This window comes from Heloderma suspectum, chromosome 5 (genome assembly GCF_057233095.1).
Source record: "Heloderma suspectum isolate Gila_16-S chromosome 5, 16-S_ref, whole genome shotgun sequence".
In the NCBI taxonomy this organism is placed as follows: Eukaryota; Metazoa; Chordata; class Lepidosauria; order Squamata; family Helodermatidae; genus Heloderma; species Heloderma suspectum.
This window is the reverse complement of record NC_139462.1, coordinates 193,380,026-193,407,257: the sequence shown is the minus strand read 5'-3', so window position 1 is coordinate 193,407,257 and position 27,232 is coordinate 193,380,026. Positions and strand designations below refer to the sequence as shown.

The window sequence follows — 27,232 nt, the reverse complement described above, 5'->3', positions numbered from 1 at the left end:
TAAAAACATCTTTTGTCCTGGAAAAGATTTCTCCTCCCACATCCTACTTGACAGGAGCACACCAGCATTCCTATTGTAACATAATGACAAGAATCCCTTTAAAATAACTGCTTTGACTGAAAAACTTTTAATTTTTAAAACTGTAAACTTTTCATCTTGCAGGAGTACACTAATGCTTCTCAGCAACATTACAAACAAAACAAAAAACGTTTGTAAAGAACTGCTGTGGACATAACTTTGAACTACTGTTTAGTTCTGGAAATACAACTCTGGCTGAACCCCCAGACTTCTAAAATTTCAAGTTCAGGTCTGGAAAATCTTTTGAACAATATGGAACTCCAAAAGCTGGACAAAAATATTTGGTAGAGGGGAATTTTGTCAATATCCCTACTAGCAATCTGATTCTATCCTCTAGGTCAGGGGTCCCCAACCCCCAGGCTGCGGACTGGTACTGGTCCGTGGCCTGTTAGGGACTGGGCTATGGCAGGGGTGTGGGATCCCCCCTTTACATTGGGTCTGCGGGGGGGGAGGCAATCTGTCCCTCCCCCCCCCCGGAATCCTTGTGGCCCTGGCCGGCTCTGCTCCGCGGTGAGTCCGCAGAGCTGCCGGCCGGCTCCAGCCCTGTTCTTTGCAGTAATAGCCTATTACTGCAAAGAACAGGAATGTAAATGGTGTCCGCATAGCGGACGCCATTTGCGTCCCAGCGGCCGGACGTCCACCCCCAGCCAGAGCCTGTTCTTTGCAGTAATAGCCTATTACTGCAAAGAACAGGGATGTGTCCCAGCCACCGGAGCCGGTCGGCAGCTCTGCGGTGAGTCCAGGGCCGGCAACAATTCAGGGGGAGGGAGGATGGATCACCCCCCCATGGACCCAAGGTAAGGGGGGTTCCCACACCCCTACTGCGGCCCGGTCCCATCCCCCCCTGGCCCGTGGAATAATTGTCCTCCCCAGACTGGTTCCTGGTCTCAAAAAGTTTGGCGACCGCTGCTCTAGGTAATATGTTAATGCTGCAGCCATCCATGCTGGTATCCTATTCTTTAACCTGCCTACTGGACTCCTATCCTTCACCCTATGCATGGTCTCACTCCACTAATATTGGGCTTATGTTCTGCTCATTTTCCTGTGTTCTTTGTGCTTCCCAAAGAAGTCAGTCTGTTCTCCTGGCTTGGCTCTTTAGATACATGTGCTATTCTTATGGTTTGGCACAAGGAGCCTGTGTGGGGCTAGGCCTGGGGGCATGTGCGCCTCAATGGGGCTCTTTTGTGCTCGTGGGGATGCTGTGTGTGCATGCTTGGCTTCTTCTTCTGCTTCATTCCTGGCTCTTGTATGCATGGTGCATGTCTTATGGGACTCTCCCCAAGCTTCACCATGAGCGTGATCATTTGTTGTTCTTATTTCTTTCTTTATTAAAAATAAAGAATATTTTGAAACCATCCTTCATCCTTGCAGATACTAGGGTGGTGTACAAGACTAAAATGGTATATAATACACCATAAAACAACATTAACACGATACACCCAAAAAAAGGGCAACAAAGAGACAGATCATGTCAACCAGTTAAAAGGCCTGGGCAAACAAAATGGTTCTGAGCTAGCGCCAAAATGATTGCAATGTGGACACCACTTTCACCTCCATGGGGAGGGTATTCTGCAATCAGGGAGCCAGAAGAAAGAAGGCACTCTTCCTTGTTGTTAAATGATGAACACAAGTTATTTGGAGGAGAACCTCCCCAGACCATGTTATGACACGGGCTGGTTGAAATAGGGGGAGGAGTTCCTTCAGATATTTGGTTCCCATGCCATTTAGGCCTTTAAAGATAAGCACCAGCACCTTGAACTGGGGTCTAGGGATGTCAGAGGAGGATTCACATGATAGGTTGGCCCAGCTCACCGCTTTCTGCTTTAAAAAAAATAAATCACAAATTATGATTTGTGCAAAACCATGGGTATAACTATTTTTAGAAATCGCAATGTGGACAAAATCACAGCCATAAATAGTGCAATTTGCACAAAATTGCAGCCGTAAATGGTCTGCAATTTTGCACAAATTGTGCTACTTACGGCTGCGATTTAGCACAAATAGGACTTCCATAAATAGATTTTCGTAAATAGATTTTCGTATACTCGCGATTTTACACAAATTGGGACTCATGCATATATTTAAAAAGTGGCAAAAGCTCCCGAGTTTGGGGGACCAACCCGCTGCTTGGCTTGCAAATCCGTGCTGAGTTGGTAACACCGCAGGGATCTGCTGAGCCCAAAGCAAACAGGATTTGCCTGTGACAGCCATCCTTATTGGGGTTAAAAGCAAGTAGGCAGCAGTGCAACTCCTTCAGAATCTGTGTAATGTGTGATTCCACCTTGCTATACTGGTGACCATTCTGTCGCTGGTCACATTCTGCACTAGCTGAAGCTTCCAGGTTGTCTTCAAGGACAGCCCTGTGTACAATGCATTACGGCCATCCAGTTGGGATGTTACTAGACTACCCCTGTCCATGAACTGTCACAGCTGGAGAACCAACTGGAGCAGGTTAAAGGTGCTGTGCTGAGACCACCTGGGACTTAAGTGACAGAACTAGATTAAAGAGTAGTCCGAAGCCTCTGTTTAAGTCTGGTTTAACATCAAAGAACCATAGAACTGACAGAAACACAGAAATGACAGCTTTGGTTGTTGGGTGATACAGAAATGTAATAAATGAAGGAGGGAGGGGTGTTGGAGTTGCCAATCAACAGTTGGCACCTGGACAGCAGACTGAGTAGGCACACAGTTGTTGATGATAATGATAATGATAATGATGATAATGATAACAGTAATAATAATCGGCATGTTTAGCCTTGAGAAGAGAAGGATGAGGGGAAATATGATAACGCTCTTCAAGTACTTGAAAGGCTGTCACAGAGAGTAAGGCCAGGATCTCTTCTCGATCATCCCAGAGTGCAGGACATGAAATAATGGGCTCACGTTACAGGAAGCCAGATTCTGGGTGAACATCAGGAAAAACTTCCTGACTGTAAGAGCAATACGACAGTGGAACCAATTACCTAGGGAGGTAGTGGGCTCTCCCCCACTGGAGACATTCAAGATGAGGCTGGACAGCCATCTGACTTGGATTCCTGCATTGAGCAGGGGGTTGGACTCGATGGCCCCTTCCAACCCTACTATTCTATTCTATGATTATGATTATTATTTATATTTCTAAACCATCCCATAGCCAAAGCTTACAATATACAAAGTTTAAAAATCATTTACATAAAAACAGACGGACTATATATACAAACAACATATAACTAAAAACTACCTTGAACTAAAAGCATTTTTTAAAAAATACAGCAATAAAACAGCTTAAAACAACACTGCTTAAAACAGTATATAAAAGTTGGCAAAAGGAACAATGGTTCTAAAAAGGGAAGGCCTGCCGGAATAATAGTGTCTGTAATGCCTCCTGCTTAAAAACCTTCAATGAGGTCAGCAGGTGCATTTCAACCGGCAGGTCATTCCACAATGCCACAACTGAGGGGCGGCCAAGGAGAAGGTCATCTTGCATGTGGCTGCCAGTCTCACATTAGGCAACCGCAGCAGAGAGCCCTCAGAGGACTAGGTAGCAGACTGGGACACAGGGGAGAAGGCGCTCTCTAAGGTAGCTTGGATCTAGACCACGTAAGACTTTAAAGGTAAAAACCAGCACTTTATAGTTTGCTCGGAAACAAATTGGCAGCCAGTGTAAAGATTTTAAAACTGGTGTAATACGGTCTCCATGGGATGTCCCAGAGACCAACATGGCTGCCATATTTTGTTGAAACCAGTTGAAGTTTCTGAACTAAATATAAAGGCAGGCCCATGTACAGCGCATTGCAGAAATCAAGCCTAGAGGTTACCAGCACGTGAACCACCATTGCCAGGTCCACATGTTCCAGGAATGGGTGTAGCTGTTATCAGCCAAAGTTGATAACAATCACTTCTCACCTTTGCCTCCACCTGGGGTGGAGGAAGCAAGGTTGGGTCAAGAAGCACCCCCAAGCTATGAACTTGCTCCTTCAGGGGGAGTGCAACCCCACCCAGAACTAGCTGACATACATCAATACCTGAATGAGGACCCTTCATGATGAGCACCTCTGTCTTGCCTGGATTCAACTCCAGCTTGTTCTCCCTCATCCAGCCCATTACCAACTTCAGGCAGTCATTCAGAGGAGTCATACCTTCCTTGGATAAAGATGTTAAGGAGAAATAGATTTGGGTGTCATCAGCATACTGATAATACTCTGCCCCAAACCTCCTGATGATCTCTCCCAGCAGTTTCATGTAGATATTGAATGGCATCAGGGATAGAATGGAGCCCTGAGGGACTCCACATAATAGTTCTTTTTTGAGAACAACTATCCCTGAGCGACATCATCTGGAACCATTCTGAGAGAAAGGAGTGGAACCACTGCCCCCAACCCCCAACTCCCTCAGGTGATCCAGAAGTATATCACAGTTGATGGTATTGAATGCTGCTGAGAGATCCAAAAGAATCAACAGGGATACATTCCCCCTATCAATTCCCAGGCAAAGATCATCCACCATGGTGACCATGGCAGTCTCAATTTTGTATCCCACTCTGAAGCTGGTTTGAAATGGGTCCAGATAATCAGTTTCATCCAAGACTGCTTAGAGTTGAATGGACACTGCCTTCTCGATTACCTTTCCCAAAAATGGTAAAGTACTTACTGGCCTATAATTATTGAAGTCTAGAGGGTCAAGGGAAGGCTTCTTCAGAAGCAGCGTAACAATTGCTTCTTTTAGACATGATGGAAAATTACCTTCCCTTAGGGAGGCATTAATAATATTCAGCAAAAGTTCCTTTACCATCTCCCCTCCCTGGACTATAAGCTAAGATGGGCAGGGATCGAGAGGGCAAGTTGTCTTTTTGACCAAACCAAGCAGCTTGTCCACATCATCAGGAGTCACAAGCTGAAAATGATCCAGTTTAATGATGCAAGCGGAGTTGCCGGACACCCCACTGTTGATTTCTGTTCCCATGACAGCATCCAAGTCGGCTTGTATCCGAGAGATTTCATCCGCAAAAAGCTCATTAAAGGTGTCACAGCGAGCTACCGAAGGCTCTAAGATCGGATTCAGTGTGTGTCTGTGTGTGTGTGGGGTTGACTCCCTAACCACACTGAACAGCTCAGCTGGGAGCAAGTTTGCAGACACGATATGTGAAGAGTAGAAAGCTCTCTTCACTGCATGTATTGCCACTTCATAGGTCTTCAAATGATTCCTAAGATGTGTCTTGTTGGATTTAAGTTGAGTTTTCTGCCATCAGTGCTCTACTCGTCGTCCTTGCCGCTTCAGCTCCCTCAGTTGTTCTTTAAACCATGGAGCTTGTTTGGAAGTGGGTAGGAGAGGATGTCTAGGAGTGACCGTGTCAATAACCCTGGTCAGATCTTCATTCCACGCAGAGACCAGGGACTCGACAGGGTTGGTGGTGGCACCAGCCAAGAAACCCCCCCTCCCAAGGCATCGCAATGCGAATTTAGAATCGCAATGGATCCACCAGACTTTGGGGGTGGACCATCTTAATTGGTCCTCCACCCCTGCGGAGGCGAGTAGTAGCCATGATACCAGCCCTGACCAGACAGTGATCTATCCATGACAACGTGGAGACAGATAGAACCTCCACCCACGGATCATTCTCCTGATTGGAGCAGAAGATCAAATCGAGTTTACCTAGTCAATCTTCTCCATTATAGAAATATATTGTATTTCTATTTAAACTATAGTAATTGTATTTGCTCCTATTCATATATAGATATGCCTCTTTATACCAGTTGCTGGGGAACATTGGCGGGAGGGTGCTGACCCTTGCTCGACCCTTGCCCTTTATGGCTTATTACATCAAACAAGGAGGGAATGTCTGGCTGGGTCCAGGAGGTTGTAAATTCCTCCTTGAGAGAGGGAGTGATGCTGGCCTCTTTAAAAGAGGTGGTAATCAGGCCACTCTTGAAAAAGCTTAACCTGGACCCAGAGGATGTTAACAATTATAGGCTGGTGGCCAACATCCCCTTCCTGGGCAAGGTGCTTGAGCGGGTGGTTGCAGGACAACTCCAGGCACTCTTGAATGAAATGGATTATCTAGATCCATTTCAATTGGGCTTCAGGCCTGGTTTTGGAATGGAACCTGCCTTGGTCAACCTGTGGGATGACCTCTGCCGGGAGAGGGACAGGGGGAGTGTGACCCTGTTGATTCTCTTGGACCTCTCAGTGGCTTTCGATACTATCCACCATGGTGTCCTTCTGGACAGGTTGTCTGGGCTGGGAGTTGGAAGCACTGCACTGCCGTGCTTCTGCTCCTGCTTGGAGGGCTGATTCCAGAAGGCTGTGCTGGGGGACTATTGCTTTGTGCCTTGGCAATTATGCCGTGGGGTTCCACAGGGCTCTATTTTATCCCCTATGCTGTTTAACATCTACATGAAACTGCTGAGGGAGGTTATACAGAGGTGTGGGCTGAGGTGCCATCAATATGCGGATGACACCCAGCTCTACCTCTCTTTTTCATCAAACCCAGGTGAGGCAGTGGCTGTTGTGAATCAGTGCCAGGACACAGTAATGGACTGGATGAGAGCCAATAAACTGAAACTCAGTGGTTTGTCTGCCTGGCTTTGTTGTTGTTCAGTCGTTAAGTTGTGTCCGACTCTTCATGACCCCATGGACCATAGCACGCCAGGCCTTCCTGTCCTGTGCACTCTCCCGGAGTGTGCTCAAGTTCATATGTTTAACCTGTTCTTGAGGGCGTTGCACTCTCCCTAAAGGATCAGGTTCGTAGTTTGGGGGTGCTCTTGGACCCAGAATTGTCACTTGAGGCACAACTGAACTCAGTGGCATGGAGCACTTTTTATCAGCTTAGGCTGGTATACCAACTACGCCCTTATCTGGACCGAGATAGACTAGCTACAGTTATCCATTCTCTGATAACCTCTCGTCTGGATTACTGCAATGCATTATACGTGGGGCTGCCTTTGAAATGGTCTGGAAACTTCAGGTAGTCCAAAATAGGGAAGCAAGATTGTTAACAGGGATTGGTCAACGAGATCCCATCATGTCAGTACTTTTCCAGCTGCACTGCTGCCAGTCCATTTCCGGGCCCAATTCAAAGTGCTGGTATTAACATTCAGAGCCCTAAGTGGCTTGGGGCCTGGTTACCTGAAGGATCAACTCCTCCCATATTGCCTCCCTGGACCCTACGATCATCCTCAGGGGTCTTTCTCTAGGATCCCCCACTAAAGGACATGAGGCAGGTGGCTACCAGGAGGAGGGCCTTTTCTGCTGTGGCCCCCCGGCTGTGAAATGAGCTCCCTACAGAGGTTTGCCTGGCATCCATGTTGTATTTCTTCCAGTGCCAGGTAAAGACCATTTTATTCTCCCAGTATTTTAGCATTTTAGCTTCCTAGTCTTTTAGCTTTGGTATTTTAAATCTGTATTTTAAATCTCTGCATTGCTGCTAAATTTTATTCTGGTTGTATTGTTATTGTGGTTTTAAGCTTTCATATTTATATTGTTTTATGCTGTGCTTTGTGGTTTTAATTTCTGTGAACTGCCCAGAGAGCTTCCGCTATTGGGCGGTATAGAAACAAAAATAAATAAATAAATTGCTGTCGTGTCCGACTTGTGGGTTTCCCTTGGGCAGCTGGTTGGCCACTGTGTCAACAGAATGCTGGACTAGATGGACCCTTGGTCTGATCCACCATGGCTCTTATGTTCATATATACATTTGCATATGTAAATGTTATGCAAATGGGTGTCCTCTTTGTTGGCGATGCATAAGCGGCCACTCTGCCTGGAATTGGGGAAGGCTGAGTTAGAGTGTTGGGATAGAATAGGGAAGACCTAGGTAGGTTCTAATCTCCGCTCAGTCACAAAACAGCCAGTCACAGTCTCTCAGCCTAACCTCCCTCATAAGGTTGTTGTGAGGATAAAAGGGGGAGCAGGAAAAAAAACATATATTGCCTTGTGCTCCTTGGAGAAAAGATGTAATATAAATGTAACAAACAAACAATTAATACCCTAACACACCATCTCTGTCTTTTCCTGCTGGGACCTGCACAAGCTCCTGTATGCGTCACCTAAGTTCCTCTCATCAGTTACCTTCTGGTTGTACTGTACTAGCACAAGATAAGAGACTTGGGGTAGTATCCAGTGTTAATCCTACTAGGCTAGATCCATTGAAAGAAATTGGACTTAGGTTAAGTCATGACTAACTTAAGTCCCATGCATTTCAATAGGTCTACTCCAAGTAGGACTGGCATTGGATAATACCCTTGCACCGGTTCAAGATTATTGTTACATTCGGAATGAGGACATCACTCCTTTGACCTCTCACTGTTTGCAAGTTTGAAGTCTGTAAGCTCCTAACAAACTAGGACAAACAATTCTGCCCTTTGGTGGGCACCTCTGTATTTTTAACATTTCCATAATATGTTGCCTACGTTATTTTTTAAATGCATAAGTATTATGCATCTAAAACACTTTTCTACACTGTAATTTTGGCTGATTCCTAATACTCAGATGTTTTACTATTATGACTTATCTGTGAAGTGGAAAAGGATTTGCAATATGCAATTGAGCACAGCAAGGCTCCAGTTTAAAATCTAGACTCTGCTCGACAAGTGCTGCCAGAATTTATAGCTGAGCTCCAGTTTTAATATGGATTTAAATCCCATTTATATCATGCTCCTGTCCATTTATATGCTAATATTTATGATATAATCATTTCTTTATGGCTGTTGTAACTATCCTTTATAAGCAATACCCTGTTAGTTTGTTTGTTTTTAAACAAAAACACAGGACATAGCAAAGGGAGTAAAAATGCAATACAAATTAAGGAAAAGGCTGCCAACTGGAGCAGCCTATCAGTGTATAATTAAAATCAAATGCAAATTAGCACCAAAAGTTGGATGTTAACACTTCATTGCAGAAACCATTAGTACTGTTATGGGAAAACCTGTTGACTTCATTCTTGTGAGCTGACTGAAGACGATAAAGGAAGCAGCACATTTCATAGCCTTCCTGGTGTAAATTAATTTGGGCATGATCCAGCCAAAGTTAAATGTCTTTAAATCCCCCTGATTTCAGTGAGAGTTAAGTGCTTTCAGCCACTTTAAGACTACAATCCTATACAACCCTGTCCTCAAGGGGGCTTCCTTCTGAGTAAACATGCATAGGATTGCACTGGAAACCGGTACGTTTAACTTGAGGCACCTGAAAAAGCTGGGCATGGGATATTCCATTAAAAGCTCCATTATACTTTCCTTGAAAACTCTTCCTCAGCCAACACACCCGCACAGCATGCTTTGGAAACCTGGAAAATCAGGATTCTAAATTGTGCAGAGAGCCGTCACCAACAGTGGAGACTCTCTGCTGCTGACATGTGCTGCGTCCTCTACACGTGGAAGGTGAAGAGAATGGCAAGGAAGGGAGGAGACCAAGTGTGTTCAGCCCCGCTCCCCCTCCCTCACATATATACACTACGAGAATTTCAATACCTGAAGAGGACTCGGGAGGGTTGAGTGGTGCCACTCTTGGTGTCCCCGTATAGGTATAGACTAAACACATGGAGGTAACCATCTGAACAGGCCTTCTGCCTCTCCCACATCTCTTGATGCTACTGCCTGAATTGGTCTGATATCACAGAAGGTCTGGGCAGGCAGAGATGGTAGAGTAATTTTAACTACCATTAGTGACCTTACTCTGAGGTTCCAAACAGCTGGCCAGCCTGGTGGCTGAATGCCAGAGGGATATGGGAAACCTTCAGCTTTGAAGATCCCTGCGCAACATCGGTTAAATGTGTTAGAAGTGACTGGATAAAGCAGACTGATCCTGGAAAGTGAAGGGTTTCGCAAACCTTACTGAGTCATATACAGATAATCCCCAGACTTATTAAAAAGCAGACCAAATCAGGCAAGGCTTCTAACAGAATGAAACCATCACTACTACGGAACTTACAGAACATGCTAGCCTTTGTATACGCAGAAACCCCAGGCTGAAAAGGAAACAAGTTTGGCTGCACCTGGCTGCTAGGCAAAACGCCCCTTTGTGGTCTGTGCACCCAAGGATCTAAGATGCATCCAGAGTGGTTGCGTAGCTCTGCACCCTGGATGACCCTTGCTATTGCACTTTAGAAACTCCACGAACAAATGAACCCTTTGCTTGCACCTTTATTTGGTGTGGCTCCCCGACATCGCAGTTCCAACGAAACTGAAATGCTTCTGAATTGCCATGATGCTATGGGCATTGGAATGATTGTGCCTGTCGGTACAGATTCGTTGAGCATTTTTTGAGTATTTGACGCAAGTAGACAGATGACAGCTGCTGCCTTAGCAACACATTACCAACAGTCAGCAAATTAAATGGTTGGGTTTCAAACGGTTAAAACGAACAAGCAGCACTGTGATGTAGCTTACCGAAAAAAATAAAAATCCAAGTAGTTTTTTTTTTTTTGCACAAACTTTTTTTCTGCACGCAGTAGTGAACACGCCACACTTAAGACGGATCAAGATGGTAAGATGTTTTTAAGAATTCTAGCAGCACGAAGGTTACTTTTGCTGAAGATGGACAAAAACATGATGCTGGGAATCCTTGGAATTTAGCTGCGCTTAGGAGATGTGCAAAAAAGACAGCACAGCTATTATTTCAGGGGTGAAATCAGGCTAACCCTTTGGTTTGCAAGAAGTAGTCTAAATATTTGTCAGGGTCTGCGCCCCCATGTGGCAAACTACTGAACTGCAAGTGGCAGCTTCTCAGTGAAGGACCTTCAGGTCCCAGACTGACCTTGCCCGTGCAGGCAGGCCAGATCTGTCAGCTGAGCCTTGCTTAAGTAACAACAGCCCAGTGTGTGCATCACTTGTGTGTAGGGTACTCATGTGTAGCTGCAAGAGTGGGACTGTCCTCCTGGAGCAGTATCCAGTATTAGCCCTACTTAGGACTAAATGAATGAGATTTAAGTTAGTCACAATTAACTGAAGTCCTATTCATCTCAGTGGGTCTACTCTACATAGGACTAACACTGGATACTATCCCAGGCCCCCTCCCTGATGTCATGCTTCTGGGCTAGTTCCACCCTGACCACTCATGTTGAGCATGGAGGTCTGAACAGGGAGTTCTACTCATAAGTAGCTGCTTGCGTTTTGGCGCTCCACACAATACATCCACCTACTTTTATCGCGTGTCCGGACTGCGTGGAGTCCTAATGTGTGAGCATCCTGAGTAGAATTTTTTATTCAAATCTCTGTGCTCCACAGGAGAAGTTGGGGACAAGGCTAACCCAGGAATATGACATCATGGATAGGGACAGGAATGTGGCCACAGTTTTCCAGAGTTCTGGTGTGTTCTTGGGAGTTAAGTTGCTCTTTTGTCCTGACTCCTGGCTTGTCCCAGAGCTCCTGTCTCCCCTCAGGCTGCTGTCCATGAGATGCCTGTATGGTTAGCCCCGTGGGGCAAATAGCAGCTTCAGGGGTAGGGATTTCATCAGAAAAATGGGATGGGGAAAGGGTTAAAGGGTAAGAGTGAGCTGTGGCTCAGTGGTAAAGCACTTGCTTTGCATGCAGAAGGTCCCGGGTTCGATCCCCAGCATCTCCAGCGAGGGCTAGGAAAGAATCCTGCCTGAAACCCAGGACAGCCGCTGCCAGTCAGCGTCAACAATACTGGGCTAGATGGACCAAGCTTCCTATGTTCCCCTTTCCCAGAGCCAGGGCCCTGACTGGATTCCCATCTCCCAGATACTATTAAACTTTTTAAAAACAGGGGGAGGTCTGTTCACAGACCACTGTTGCATCGAGTTTGGCCCTAAGGCTGCAATCCTGACCACGGTTACCTGGAAAGAAATCTCGTGGAAATCAGCGCAGCTTACTTCGGAAGATCCGTTAACAGGACGAGGCTGCACAGCTGCAATCTTGTGCGCGCTTACCTGGGAGTTAAATCCCATTGAACTCAGTGAGATAACGTATGAGTAAAGAGACATCAGATTTGTCTGCGTGTTCCAAAACATTTTCTCAAGCTGAAATTCATTTACATCAGAACCTTCCTTCTAGATTGTATTGCAAGGAACTAACATTGCATTTGAAACACTATCACTATTTTATCAATTGGTAACTAAGACACACAACTAATGACAGAGCAGACTATTAGTATTTGAGCTCTTCCGCAAAGCATACTTATTTTTCATTTAAAAGTATTCTAAATATTCAGACTACTGTAGCCTGAGGTTTTCTTTCAAGGCATACATCTAATTTTTACATGCTGTCAGAATAATGTATACTGTAGCTGTAAATTAATTTCACCTCTAGCAATAAAGCACTGTTCCAGATTCCATATTGCTAAAGGAGAAGTCGCTTAGCTTCAAAAAATACTAATATTCATGTTAAGCCATGGAAGAAGGAAGGGTTTTTGTATCCTAGTTTTGTTACTCCAACAGTCAAGACTTTTATTATGTTGATGGTTTTAAACCAAGAATGGGGAACTTCTGGCCCATGGGTCAAATGCAGACCTCTAGGCTACTCAGCCCAGATCTCTGGACTCTCCACACACCATGCCCCTAACCAGCCCCATGCTGGGTTATGGAAATTATTTACTCCATCCTGCTCTGTCCACCACAAAACTGATGGAGGGAACCTTGCAGAAGTTCAGGAAGGAGAAAGCAAAGATGCAAATGTCTTTTCCCCCTTTCTGTACTGAACAAAGGAGTCACATCCATAAGCCCCGCCCATTTTTGGATCTGGCCACACCCACTGCTGGAATGGAGATCCACACAGGGTTCAACCAAGGTAATGCCAATCTTGACAGGGAAAAGGTTCCTCACTGTGTCATTTCTATATGACACAATTTCCCAAAAATGTTAAACTGCTTTGTTAAAGAAAGAGAGCTCCTAAGTGAATCCATTATTTTATAATAGTGGTTCTGGGGCCAATGGTTTCCTGACCAAATGTAAAAGACACCAAACATACACCCATTTATTCTGTACAAGCTTTTCTTTTTTGCAAGCCCACAGAACAAATTAGCTTAAAGAAATTAAATGTGTGTTACAACTTGTCTTTATTTTATTTTATTTTTAGGTCTGTCTGCGATCAGACTGTTTCTCTCTGCATTACAGGTAGAAAGCAGCAGATTTGAGATCTCCCCCTTCCTGCATTCCAGCAGGTCGGCGTGAGTAATGGCCAGTCATTTACTTGTCTTTCATGGGAAGGAATATGGTTTTAGTGAGTCTGTATTTGCTACAGATGAAAGAGGCACAGGAAGGCTGAAGAGCCTGCTGTAGTCACTATGTAAATCACCCTTCATTACAGATGGATGCTTGCAGCTCTCAGGTGTAACATTTCATCTTATTTTTAATGGGTATGAAACAAAAGGTTTAATCTGGTCTTTCAAATACATCTGTACAGAGCACAACAGTGCCAAGTATCTGAACCTCACAGCCATTTGAAGCACTACAACCAACTTTCTGTTTTGATTTTGTTACTGCTGGGAGGAAAGTGAGGATACAGTCTTTAGTCAGACTGGCAAGATCTTTAAATAGTTCAAAACCTTCTCCCCAGCAGCTGATAGGGTACTTGAAAGCAGTTGCACACATAGCTAAACTAATATGTATGATCATCCACAGTCCCTCTGTGAATAACATTTTAAGATGTCATCTCATAACAGACAAGTCCAGAACCAGCCTGCGTCCATAGGAGCCTGCCTGAGCTGTAAGATCACTGTCCAAGGCCTTGCTGTCTGGCCTGCACAACTAAGGTTTAGTAATTAAAACATTAAAAACGTTTTCATTGTTTTAATTATGGGTTTTTATTCTTTTATCTTGCTGTTCACTGCTCCAAGATCTTTGATGTGGAAAGGAAAGGTTCCTCCTGTGCAAGCACCGGGTCATTACTGACCCCTAGAGGGACGCTGTTTACGCTGGCGTTTTCATGGCAGACTAGTGGGGTGGTTTGCCATTGCCTTCCCCAGTCATGACTACCTTTCCCCCAGCAAGCTGGGTACTCATTTTACCGACCTTGGAAGGATGGAAGGCTGAGTTGCCCTGAGCCGGCTACCCGAGACCCGGCTTCCGCTGGGATTGAACTCAGGTCGTGGGGAGAGTTTCAGTTGCAATACTGCCACCTACCACTCTGTGCCACACGAGGCTCATTCTTTGATGTGGAGTGTTATATAAATATTGTAAATAAATAAATAAATAAAGGTCAGATTAGCAGGGACCCAGGTCAGGGCCTTTTCAGTGTTAGCTCCACAACTTCAGAATTCTTTCTCCAGGGAACTCCACTAAGCCCCTCCTCTTTTTGCTTTTAAGCTGTCTTGAAGATGTGTTTATTTCACAAAGCCTTTTATGAATACTTTCGTGCTTGCGGTCATATACATTATTATGCTTACGTGTGCTTTCTATTGTTTTAATTCACCCTTCTCCAACCTGGCACCCCCTAGATGTTTTGGACATCAACTCCCATCAGTTCCAGCAAGCAGGGCCAATGGGCAGGAATTATGGGCATTGTAGTCCAAAACATTTGGTGGACAGAGGGTTGGGGATGGCTATTTTAACTGCAGTTCTATTGTCTTGAATGTGTGTTTTAATTACGGATGGGGAAGAAATTCATTTAGTTCACATTTTAATGCAAACTTATCATCAAATTGCACACTTCTGAACCACCATGGGAACCAAACCTCACTTATTCTTTGAAATTCGCACCTCTCCAAATTTTGTAAAGGAGCTCCCCCAAAACAATGTGTACAAAAGTTATGTATATTAGGTGAAATAATGTTTAGGAAAGCATTATATTAGGAAAATTGCTTTCAAAAATGTGTATACTAGGCAAAATGCAGATTATTAGGAAAAACGTGTGCAAAAATGCTAAAGAATTTTCATGTGAACTTAAAAAAACACATTCTCAAAAACTCCGGACAAATTGAGCTTAACACTGGAGAAATTCTCAAAGTTTGAGATGAAACAAACTTAATAATGGAAAAAATAAAAACTATGAGAAACTGATATTGACAGATTCATCCATCACTAGTTTTAATGTAAACCACCTTGGGAAAAAATATTTTTAAAGGTGGGGCACAAATGACTTAATCTATATAAGTCCACAGTATCTCTACTGATTTAGCTCCCCTTTTTGTTGTGAATCCATCTCCTTCAGATTTCCTAGAGCTGTATGCCCAGAGCAACCACCATCTATAATGAGAGGACATAAAGCTAAGGTTGTCATAAGCTATAACAACCTAGGGAAAACCATCCCTATTACCCTATTTCTGGAAATAGCCATCTGCTCCACCTTACAAGCCCAGACTAAAATGTCAGAGGTAGCCTGTGACATGAAGACCATCTGACATTCCAAAAATCTCATCCACACAAAGGCAAAGAACCAGGTGAGTGAACAAAAATGCATGCTTATAGCTGAAGGGGATCTTTGGATTGTGGCACTATGTGAATGGAATGTGACCAACCAAAATGTTCCTGGAAAAGAGATCTTGGGGTTGTGGTGGACAGCTTAATGAAAATGTCAACCCAGTGCATGGCCACCGTAAAAATGGCAAACTCCACGTTAGGCATAATTAGAAAAGGAATTGAGAATAAAACTGCCATTATCCTGCCTTTATACAAATCTATGGTGCGACCACACTTGGAATACAGTGTACAGTCCTGGTCACCTAAAAAAATACCTAAAAAAAAGATATTGTAGAGCTGGAAAAAGTGCAGAAAAGAGCAACTGAAATGATCAAGGGGCTGGAGCATCTCCCCTATGAAGGAAGGTGACAACAGCTGAAATTGTTTAGCTTGGAAAAAAGGAGAGTAAGGGGAAACATGATAGAGGTCTACAAAATTATGCATGGTGTGGAGAATGTGGATAGGGAGAATTTTTTCTCCCTCTCTCAAAATACTAGAAGCTGGGGTCATCCTATGAAACTGATTTGTGGGAGATTCAGGACAGATAAAGGAAGTACTTCTTCATCCAGCACATAGTTAAACTATGGAATTTGCTACCACAGGATGTAGAGATGGCCACCAATAGCGATGGACGAAAGGGACTTACCTGGTCCCGCAGCTTGCTTCGCGGTGGGGGGGAGGCACTTTGGTTCTCCCCCTGAAGTTCAGGCGAGGGGGGGGAGGCACCCCGCCTCGCCCGGCCGAAATTCAGGCCGGGGTGGAGGCGCCCCATCTCTCGCTGGCGAAATTCAGGCTGGGTAGGAGCGCCCCGTCTACCCGGCCGCGAAAAAAAAAGTAAAGTAAAAAACACACACACACACACCCGTGATAGGCTACGTAACGATTTACGTAGCCTATCACAGCTAGATTTCCAAAGTCAGCCGTGATAGGCTATGTAAATCATCACGTAGCCTATCAGGGGTGACTTTGGGGGAAAAAAAAAGTGCATATGCAAATGGTGGCGCCCATGGGGCACCGCCATTTGCGTTCCTTATTTTAGCATCTCTAGTCTACGTAAAGATTTACGTAGACTACGGCGAAAATAAGGGAACGCTATTTGCGTTGCCCTTATTTTCGCCGTAGTCTACGTAAATCTTTATGCCCCATGGGTGCCGCCATTTGCGTACGCGCTTTTTTTTTTTTTCAAAATCACCTGTGATAGGCTACGTGACGATTTACATAGCCTATCACGGCTGACTTTGGAAATCTAGCCGTGATAGGCTACGTAAATCGTTATGTAGACTATCACGGGTGTTTTTTTTTTTTACTTTCCTTTTTTATTTTGCAATGGTGGCGGCGGCAGCCGGTCAGAAGTCCAGCCGCCGCCGCCGCCGCCCCCGCCGCAATGCCACCGGGACCCGCCGCTGAGAGGGACATTCGCACGAGGTAAATCCCATCCTGGGGGGGCGGGGGGCGGAGAATTTCACCACCAATTTCGGGGGGCCGAATGCGTTGGCATTCGGCCTCCCGGAGATTCGTGGAGAAATTGTCCGCCATCCCTAGCCACCAATTTGGATGGCTTTAAAGGAGAGTTAAACAAATTCCTGGAGGAAAAGGCTATCAATGGCTATTAGTCTTGATGGCTATGTGCTACCTCCAGTAACAGAGGCAGTGAGCCTAAGTACACCGGTTGCTGGGGAACATGTGTGGGAGGGTGCTGTTGCACTCATGTCCTGCTTGTGAGTTCCTGGTCGAGAGCTGGTGTCAGGGTGGAAACTGAGCCCATAGATCCCCAGAGCAGTTCTGATTCTGAGGAGGAACAGCAGTCCATGGGAGAGGAGCTCGCTCATCTCTCACAATCACAGCAGCTGGCAGAGATTCCTCCTGCCAGCATTCCTGGGATAGATAGTGACCCTGGCAGTGAGAGAGTGCTGGAGGGGGGCTTGCTGGATGCTCGGCACAGACGCAGGTAACGGCGACAGATGGAGGGCACCGAAAGGAGGCACTCCGCTCGTTTGGTGCTAAAACAACGGTCGCGTCCCAAGGACCCAAGGGTAAGAGGGAGGATCTCTCCATAGCCCATAAGTTCAGAGTCTTCCTGCAGTTCTCCTTCAAACGGGGACCAACTGCCTTACCTGGAGCTTAGGCTACTCTGCTATCTATCCCCAGTGCAGTTCCTTGCTTAGTTTCTTGTAAATAGTATCTGTAAGAGTCATAAAGTAATGCAGGAATAAAGCCTTGGAAAGAATCCTCATCGTCTGTGTCCTGAGTTGGCTATTGGAGGGGACTGTAAGAGGCAGCTAGGGCGCTCCTGACAGCTTGGTCCCCGTTCCTCTTTTTTTTTCTCTGCTCCTACTGCCTCTGGAGGCTGCCATGGACCCGGCGGTGCAAGCTCTCATGCAAGAGAACCAGGCTCTTTGTGATCAAGTGGCTCAACTGACAACTGCCATACAGGCTCTGCAAGCTGCGGCTCAACCTCTACCACCCCCGATTCCCCCCCGTCGCAAGTGCCCGGTGGCTCTGCCAGAGAAGTTTTCTGGTGAGAAAGGACTTTTTCAGATTTTCCGGGCCCAGTCGGAGCTGTACATGTGCCTTCGACCTGAGGATTTCCTGACAGAACAGGTTCGTGTGGGCTTTATCATTAACCTACTTTCAGGCGTGGCAGCTAAATGGGCTTCAGGACTTCTTCCAAATGACCCCCTGCTCGGGGACTATCAAGGTTTCATGACAGCGATGGCCAGATTTTTCGGTGACCTCCTGCGCACGCAGATGGCTTCTCAGGAGATTTGCCGCCTCAGGCAGGGCAAGGACTGTTTCCAGCTACGCGACAACTTTTCACTTGCTGATGCAGGATTTACAGTGGAATGATGCCACACTGGTGGCTCAGTTTTTGGACAGTTTGAATGACGAGATCTTGGATGAGTTGGCACGCATGCCTAGCCTGCCTACTTTGGGGGACCTCATCCATACCTGCCTCCAGATAGATCGTCGGCTGGAGGGGCGCCGGCAGACCCGGCAGGGCACCGGGGGCCGAGATTTCCCTCCTCCCATTCCCCCACATTTCCTGCCCCCTTCCCCACCCCCTGCCCCTGCGGTGGGGGCGGAGGAGACCCTGATGCAGCTGGGAGCTACCCGAGCCCCGCTGCCGCTGGAGGAACTAGAGCGGCGGTGTGCGGAGCGCCGATGCTTTCGATGTGGAAAGCTGGGACATTTCGCCAAAACCTGCCGCGCCAGATCAACAGCCCCACTGCCTCCCCCTCCTCTCCTTCCTCCTCCCCCTCCTCCTCATCCCTAGGCCTGACTAGGCTGACCCCAAGCCTGTTTGGGGTCTCCAGTGTGGGGGTCGTTTCTCCACCAGGTGGTTGACTTTCGCAACCCCGCCACCCCATCTCCTATTGCATGTTCACCTCCGCTCCTCCCAGTGGGGTGGGGTGGAGGCCCTAGCTTTAGTGGATTCTGGGGCGACAACCAGTTTCATGGATGAAATGTTTGCTCTCTTCCACAAGATTCCTACCCTGCCTCTTCCTGCCCCCTTGGCAGTGGAGACCATCGATGGGCGACCTCTTTCTTCGGGCGCGGTGACCTGGATTACAACTACATTCACACTGCGCACCCAGTTCCACGTTGAGCAGATTCAGTTTCACTTGGCCAAGGTTCCCCAATACCCAATCGTGCTGGGTGTTTCCTGGCTCTCTAAGCATAATCCTCAGATTTCTTGGGGGCTTCAGCAAGTGGAGTTTGTGTCTCCCTATTGCCGGGAGCATTGCCTCCCGACCGAGGCACCAGTCCCAGCCCAGGCCTTAACCCTTTCCTCCCCCTCCTCGTCTGCTTCTGGACGTTCTTCAGCTACTGTGATCCTCCCAGAGAAGTATGCGGCTTTTCGGGATGTTTTCAACAAGAAGGAGGCTGACCAGCTCCCCCCTCACCGCCCTTTTGACTGTGCCATTAACCTCATTCCTGGGGTGACCATCCCTGCCGACCGGCTGTATTTGATGTCAGAGCCGGTACTTAGAGCTCTGCGGGAGGTTTTGGACACAAACCTCAGCCGTGGCTTCATTCGCCCCTCCTCCTCCCCCGCCTGCGCCCCTACCATGTTTGTGTGCAAAAAATCGGGAGAACTCTGCCCGCTGCATGACTTCCGAGCGTTGAATTCGGTCTCAATCCACGACAAGTATCCCCTCCCCCTCATACCGGAGATGCTGGAGCACCTGGGGCGAGCCAAGATTTTCACAAAGTTGGACCTGCGTGGCGCCTACCATCTGATTCGCATCCAGGAAGGGGATGAGTGGAAGACCTGTTTCGGCACCCAGTATGGAGCGTATCAATACTTAGTGATACCGTTTGGGCTTGCCTGTGCCCCCGCCCCCCGTTTTCGCGTTTTATGAATGCCATCTTCCGGAAATATTTGGACACTTTCCTCATTGTGTATCTCAATGATTTACTTACATTTTCTTACATAGGACCCCCACGCCCATCAGCGCCATGTCTCCGCCATCCTCCAGCGCCTCCGCGAGCACCATCTGTATGCCAAGCTGGAGAAATGTGCGTTTGACCTAACCTCTTTGGACTATCTTGGCTACATTATCTTAGCTGACGGTATCAGGATGGATCCTGCAAAGGTCCAGGCTGTCCTCTCCTGGCAGGCTCCATCCACCAAGAAGAACTTGCAACATTTTCTGGGGTTTGCTAATTTACAGAAAGTTCCTGCCCAGCTTTGCTCAGCTGACGTCTCCTCTCACAGACCTCCTTAAGGGCAGGAAATCTCCTTTTCATTGGACGGCATCTGCCCAACAGGCTTTTGAGGAACTTAGGAAGCTTTTTAGTTCTGAGCCGATCCTGGTACATCCTGACCTGAGGAAGCCTTTTGTAGTGCAAACTGATGCCTCTGACTTTTCGGTGGGGGCTGTGCTTTTTCAGCCAGATCGGGTGGGCGGCGGGTTGCAACCCTGCGCCTACCACTCCAGGAAGCTGAACATGTCTGAGAGGAATTATACCATCTGGGAGAAGGAACTGTTGGCCTGGAACAGTTGGCCTGGAACATCTTCAGACAGCCTGTGCCTTAAACCAGAGGCAGATTAGGTGGTCGCTTTTTTCCCCCCAGTTCCACCTTAAGATATGCCATGTGAAAGCCTCCGACAACCTACATGCAGATGCTCTTTCTCGTAAGCCTGACCTCCAGCCAGTGGGTGAGGGGAATCCCCCCCCTCTGATTCTTCCCGCCCCCCCCAGAGCCTGGCGGCAGCTGCGGTGCCTCACTCTTGGGAGGAGCTCCTTCACTCTGAACAGGCTCAGGATGCTTTTGTCTGCACAAAAGTGGAGGAATTGGGGCTAGCCTCTGCCCCCCCCAGTCTACCCCCTTCTCTTTGCGAGGTGGCCTGCTTTACCATTCTGGCTGGGTCTATGTGCCTTCTAGACCCCTCCGCGAGAAGGTCCTCCATCAGTGCCAGGACTCCCCCACCGTTGGGCATTTTGGCTTCGCCAAGACCCTGCACGGAGTGACGTGGGATTTTTGTTGGCCTCGTGTGAGTCGGGAAGTCAAGACCTCTGTCGCCTCCTGCCCAACCTGCCAGCGGGTGAAGGCCCCCACAGGCTTGCTTCACCCCCTGCCTAGCCCCTCAGGACCTTGAAACTGCTCTCCCTAGACGTCATCACTGACTTGCCTCGCTCACATGGTAAGACCACTATTCTGGTGGTGGTGGATTTGTTTTCTAAGATGGCCCATTTCATCTCCTGCTCTGGGTTGCCCACAGCCAGGGAGACAGCGGAACTTATTTGGCGCATGTTTTCTGGCTCCACGGATGGCCCGAGGGTCTCATTTCGGATAGGGGGGCCCAATTCACTGCCCATTTCTGGAGGGAGCTACTTGGGCTTCTCCATGTGATGCTCCATCTTTCCGCCGCCCACCATCCACAGACGGACAGTCAGACCAAGCACACCAATGTGACTCTGGAGCAATATTTGTGCTGTTATGTCAATTACCAGCAAGATGACTGGTTTTCCTTGCTGCCTCTCGCAGAATTTGCTTATAACAATGCCTGCCATGCTTCCACCCACCAAACTCCATTTTTTGCCAATTTTGGTTGCCACCCCAAGGCTTTCCCGTCCACCCTAGCTCCCTCTTCGGTGCCTGCGGCCCATGAGTTTTTAGAGGAGTTGCGAGCATTACACTACCTCTTATGGGATTCCCTCGAGCAAACCAAGACAGCCTACAAGGCCTCTGTGGACAGGCGGCGCCAGCCGGGTCCGTCTCTGCAACCGGGGGACTGGGTTTGGTTGTCCACCCAATACCTCCCCTCTCACTCGCCCGCAAAGAAGCTCACGCCTCATCGCACGGGGCCTTTCCAGATTATGGCCCAGATTAACCCTGTTGCTTTTCGCCTGGCTCTTCCCCCTCCCATGAAGATCCATCCAGTTTTTCATCGGTCCTTGCTGTCCCCCCCGGTTTCTGGCAACCCTCATTGCTCGGCCGGCTCCCCCCCCACCGCCAGTGCTGGTGGAGGGGGAGAAGGAGTTTGAGGTCACGGAGATTCTGGACTCTCACCTTTCTCGCAGCCGCCTGCAATATCTGGTGGACTGGAAGGGGTACGGGCCAGATGAGTTATCCTGGGAACCTGCGGAAAATATGCATGCTCTGTTGCTGCTGAGGCGTTTCCACCAGCTGTACCCTCACAAACCCAGGGCCCCAGGGGAGGAGCATGAGGGAGGGCCTCATGGGAGCGGGGATGATGTCAGGGTGGAAACTGAGCCCATAGAGCCCCAGAGCAGTTCTGACTCTGAGGAAGAACAGCAATCCGTGGGAGAGGAGCTCGCTCATCTCTCACAAGCACAGCAGCTGGCAGAAATTCTCCTGCCAGCATTCCTGAGAGAGATAGTGACTCTGGCAGTGAGAGAGCGCTGGAGGAGGGCTTGCTGGATGCTCAGCACAGACGCAGGGAGCGGTGACAAATGGAGGGCGCTGAAAGGAGGCGCTCCACTCGTTTGGTGCTAAAACAACAGTCGCATCCCAAGGACCCAAGGGTAAGGAGGAGGATCTCTCCATAGCCCATAAGTTCAGAGTCTTCCTGCAGTTCTCCTTCAAACGGGGACCAACTGCCTTACCTGGAGCTTAGCCTACTCTGCTATCTATCCCCAGTACAGTTCCTTGCTTAGTCGCTAGTGATTAGTATCTGTAAGAGTCATAAAGTAATGCAGGAATAAAGCCTTGGAAAGAATCCTCGTCGTCTGTGTCCTGAGTTGGCTATTAGAAGGGGCTGTAAGAGGCAGCTAGGGTGCTCCTGACAGTTGGTTGGCCACTGTGTGAACAGAATGCTGGACCAGATGGACCTTTGGTCTGATCCACCATGGCTCTTCTTATGTTCTTATGTTGAATGCTGGAATGCTTGGTCTGATCCAGCCAATCACTCTTCCAGTGTTCATACTGAATAGTTCATACTGAACTATTACATCAGTATGAAAAGTACACTAAAGGCTGAACTGAGTCTTGTATCTTTAGACCAGGGCTGGGCAACATGTGCTGTCCCCTGCCCCCATGGCCCTGAGTGTGGCCCCCAGCACCCTACTGCTTCCCCTGCACTGCTGAAATTTGGTGGTGCAACAACAAAACTGGCAGTTTGCCAATGAAATTCAGTGACACACCACTATGGGGACTCAAAAGTGCTGTATTTATTTATTTTACAACATTTGTATACTGCTCCACATCTAAACAGATTCTGGAGATAAAAGAAACAAGAGTTAAAATGAACAAAAGATAAAAAAGAATGAAACATGATATTAAAAATATTCTTTAAAAAACAGAGTGCCAATAAAACCAAGGCTGGTCAAACAAGGAAGGCTTCCTGGAAAAGAGCTGTTTTCAGGAGGCACTGAAAAGGACCCAGTGTTGGTGCCTGCCTGACCTCCAGAGGCAGGGAGTTCCATAGGACTAGAGCCACCACACTGAAGGCTCTTCTTCAGGTGGACTCCAGTAGGGCCATAGGGCCATGTGGAACCACGATGAGCATGCCCTCTGATGACCTCAGTAATCAGGCAGGTTGGTAAGGGAGAAGGCGCTCTCTCAGGTATCACACCAAAATGAACTTGTTTCTATTACAGCAATGCTTGCCATGCTTCTGGTATGCTAGTTCCAACTGTCCCAGAATAGAGCTTGAAGAGCTACAAAACCCCAAGAAAACCAGCTTGACCACAGACTACTGCAGGGGGATGAGTGAACTTTTGAACTACAAGCAATGAGGGCTTTAGAAGATGGCCTCAAGTTATTAAAAAAAATCATTTGTACACAACCAAAGAGTGCTTAAGCAGTGTTGCGGTGATTTCAAGCTACATGTGGCCCATTTGACTCTCTGTAGCAGTTTGCCACAAATTTTAGTGGCAAACCATTGATCTTTTTTTGCCACTGTGGGTGGTGTGGCAGCAGGAGTGTGGCACCCAGGAAAGTCCAGGGCTATAAATGGGCTTCTGGATGGTCCATAGTTGTCTACCCTTGCTTTATGTATTTATCACATTTATATCCCGCCTTTTTTCCCTCCTTAAGGAACCCAAGGCGGCATAGATAATCTTCCTCCTCCTCCATTGTATCCTCCCAACAACAACCCTGTGAGGTGGGTTGGGCTGAGAGTCTGTGACTGGCCCAAAGTCACCCAGTGAGCTTCCATGGCCAAGTGAGGGCTAGAACCCAGATCTCCTGACTCCCAGTCCAACACTTTAGCCACTACACCACACTTTAGACAAAGAATCACTGGTTATGCACCCATAGGAGTGTCTCTCTGTGTGTGTTTGTATGTGTAGAAATCAGAGTTCAAAAACTTTGTTTGCATGGAGAAAGGTCCCCAACTATGTTCAGTTTCTGGTGTTTGTAGTTTCAAGGTAGAGGCTGGGAAAATCCTATGTCTTGAGACTCAAAGTTGACAGAACTGTGCTAGATGGCTCATTGATCTAATTTAGTATCAATTACCTTTAAATACTTGAACGAGCTTTTAGAAGATTGTGAATTAGAAAGGAAAAGCAGAATATACTCATATATAGATTAGCAAGCTGACTTGTGATTTTCTAGCTTAAGACACAGAAAAGTATTTGAGATAAATAGCATTTAAGAGCGGAAGCTCTGTTGTTAAGAAGTCACCAAGATTCTTCAAACCTTCCAGTGTTATTACACCTCAAGGCTGTTAATCCTACCAAATAACTTTTGCCGTCAGTGAGGCTTCCTCCTTATGAATAAAGGACGTTTTTTCCGATTTCAAAAATTACAGATATGGTATCCAGACAAGTTCTGACTGAACAAAACAATTCTAACTCCTGAGCAAAAAATCAATTTGAGAAAAGCAATTTATATTTTTCTCAGAGAGATTGTACTTTTGATTGCAATGTTAAAAAATAAAATAGGTTTCCTGCAGGCTGTGGCTTTTACAATGAGGGTTTTTATTTATTTTGATACAAAAACTTGACTAAATTTAATTTTTAAATAAAGCAGTATGATGAAAGCTTCTCTTACCACTACAATATTATGGCAGATAATGTCTCAATAAAAAAGCAAGTTGCTGTTGTAATGTTTGCCTAAGTCGTGCAAGACGTTCTTTCCCCACATAGGCAGTAAGGGTGCAATCCTATGTATGTTTAGACAGAAAAAAAATCTTGCAATTCCCAGCATTCCTCAGCCAGCAATGCTGAGGAATGCTGGGAATTGCAGGACTTTTTTTCTGTCTAAACATACATAGGATTGCACCCTAAGTCAATCTTTCTAACAAGAGAAATGCTCATGGTTCAAGCCTCCATTCCTTCTCAGTTTTGCTACATAAAGAGTATTAAATACGTACAAATAAACCAATCTCTTAACTACTTTAGACTAATTAGCACAGTTTCTTAATTTAAAAAGTGTGGTTAAGGGTTTGAACCCCTGGTGTGAAGCTGGCTTGTTTCAAACAAACCTTAGTTAACATTAACCAGTTTGTCGGTTTTGGTGATACGTCAAACTGAAGTTCAGCAAAACAGGAAGCGAAAGATTCCAAACTCCTCCTCGTGGTCAAGGGGAGGGGGGAGTGTTTGAGCCCGAGGCTTGTCTGAACCGGACCAATGTGTACGAGCAAAGAAGATTTTATCCCTAATTCTTAGTGCTCTTAGAATTTTCATTTCAAATTATCATTCTTTATCTAAGAAAACAAGTGGAAACGGGAAGAGGTACACCCCTGAAATTAGCTGGCATACGCTAGCTACAGTCTTAAGCATTTGCCCATGTGATAGCATATTTGCATACACAGGACAACTAATCTGTGGTATAATAAACATGAACTGTACACAGGCAAAAAATAATAGATCCAAAAATCTGCTTGCCATATTGGCCAACTGGCAGCCAGTTATTTTCCCTACATGCCTCTTCATGCAGGGAAGCTAACTGGCATGCATGACTGCTGATAGAGAGGCACTGAACTGAACGTGCATATGGATTTCAATTGCATCCATCCACTTCAACATGATCATCAGGATGCTTACACAGAGTAGGGATGGGTGGGGGATTTGTTGGGTTCGCATTTTAATACAAACTTAACCAAATTTGCACTTTCCACATGAATGGGAATACAGTTATATGGCGATATTAGCACTTTCCCAAATTCTGCAATGCAATGTGCATTTTTTTAAAAAAAATGCGCTCAAAAATGCATCTCATGGGGGAAATGCATATAACATGGAAAATGTGTATATTTTGGGAAAGTGTACACAAAATATGCTTATATTTGGGCAACTGTGTACAAAAATGTGTGCATTTAGATGTGTGCACACAAAAATATGTATGAACTTTCGTGTTGACTTAAAAAAAAAAATCACAAATGGAAGCTGAAATGGCCTGAAACTAACTTCATAAATTGTGGTTATGAAGCCAGGGCCAAATGCAATAGGTGGGCATCCCCCCCCCCCCATCCTGGCTTCTCCCGATTTATTAACTGACTTTAAGCCAGAGTTCCCTGGCTTGGATGTAATGGGAACTCTAGCTTAATGCAGGCCAGGATCATCATGCTGAAGCTAGTGTTTGGTGGAAAGAGGAGAGGAGCAAGGCAGGAGCAGGCGGGCAGCCATGGCATTTATCCATGGCTTCATTAACCATGGTTTATGAAGCTATGGATGAACATCTGGACATAGCCTATAATGTCAAAGAGGGGTACTTTTGGGAACACACAAGCAGGGCATCAAGAGGATAATAATTAAAATATGCTTGCAACAATATTCATATTTTAATAAATAATGTAGATTAATGACAGAGGAAAATCTGTCTGCTGCATCTTTTTGTGGCTATTTTTACAGCTGTCTCCCTTGACTTGAAAGAAAGGCAATCTTTAGTTAATCAAGAGCAGCTCTTAAGATACGTCCATCCATTCCAATTTAAGGGAAATGGCACCTTGAGGGTGATTGCAAGAGTACCACTATAGCCACAATGAACCAAAATAACAGGGAGGAAAGAGAAATAATTTAAAGAGAAATTTAGCACTAAATCATGCACCTGTGTTGTGTGTCAGCCTCTGGCAGTGCTCAATGCTCCTCTCAAATCTCACCTTCGTACCCCTGCCTCATTCTTGGTGAGACTCCTTTGACTTGGAACCTAGACCCGCAATAAGTCATACTCCTTACTCTACGTTATATGGAAGATTTCCTGATGTTTCAAATGTGCAAGTCAGAGATGAATATTTAACAATTAGACTAGGCAGGTAGATTCCAAGAAATAATTTACTTCCCTTATGCTAGCTAGTTTTTCGTTCCATTTCACTCACTTGTTTTAAAAATAATTCTACCACAGCTGATTTTTTGCTCTGTTTGGATACTTCCTCATATATTCTGATGCTGAACACCATCCTCACATGAAAT

At 46.3% G+C, this 27,232-nt stretch overlaps 1 protein-coding gene across 18 annotated transcripts in view; it reads right to left on the bottom strand.

Moving 5' to 3' along the window:
* The window catches only part of CALCR (calcitonin receptor), a 250,005-nt gene that overhangs the window by 137,044 nt on the left and 85,729 nt on the right, over positions 1-27,232 (bottom strand). For 8 of the 18 annotated variants that reach the window (XR_014792393.1, XR_014792394.1, XR_014792395.1 and 5 more), the window contains one exon: positions 19,832-27,232. The exons of 3 other annotated variants lie outside the window; for them this stretch is intronic. Coding sequence is in view for 6 of the 15 variants with exons in the window: in XM_084858832.1 (XP_084714958.1) it covers positions 19,832-19,905 (74 nt within the window). In the remaining 9 variants the exon portion in view is untranslated. 7 more of the 18 variants (XM_084858824.1, XM_084858821.1, XM_084858823.1 and 4 more) reach the window with 5 other exon arrangements.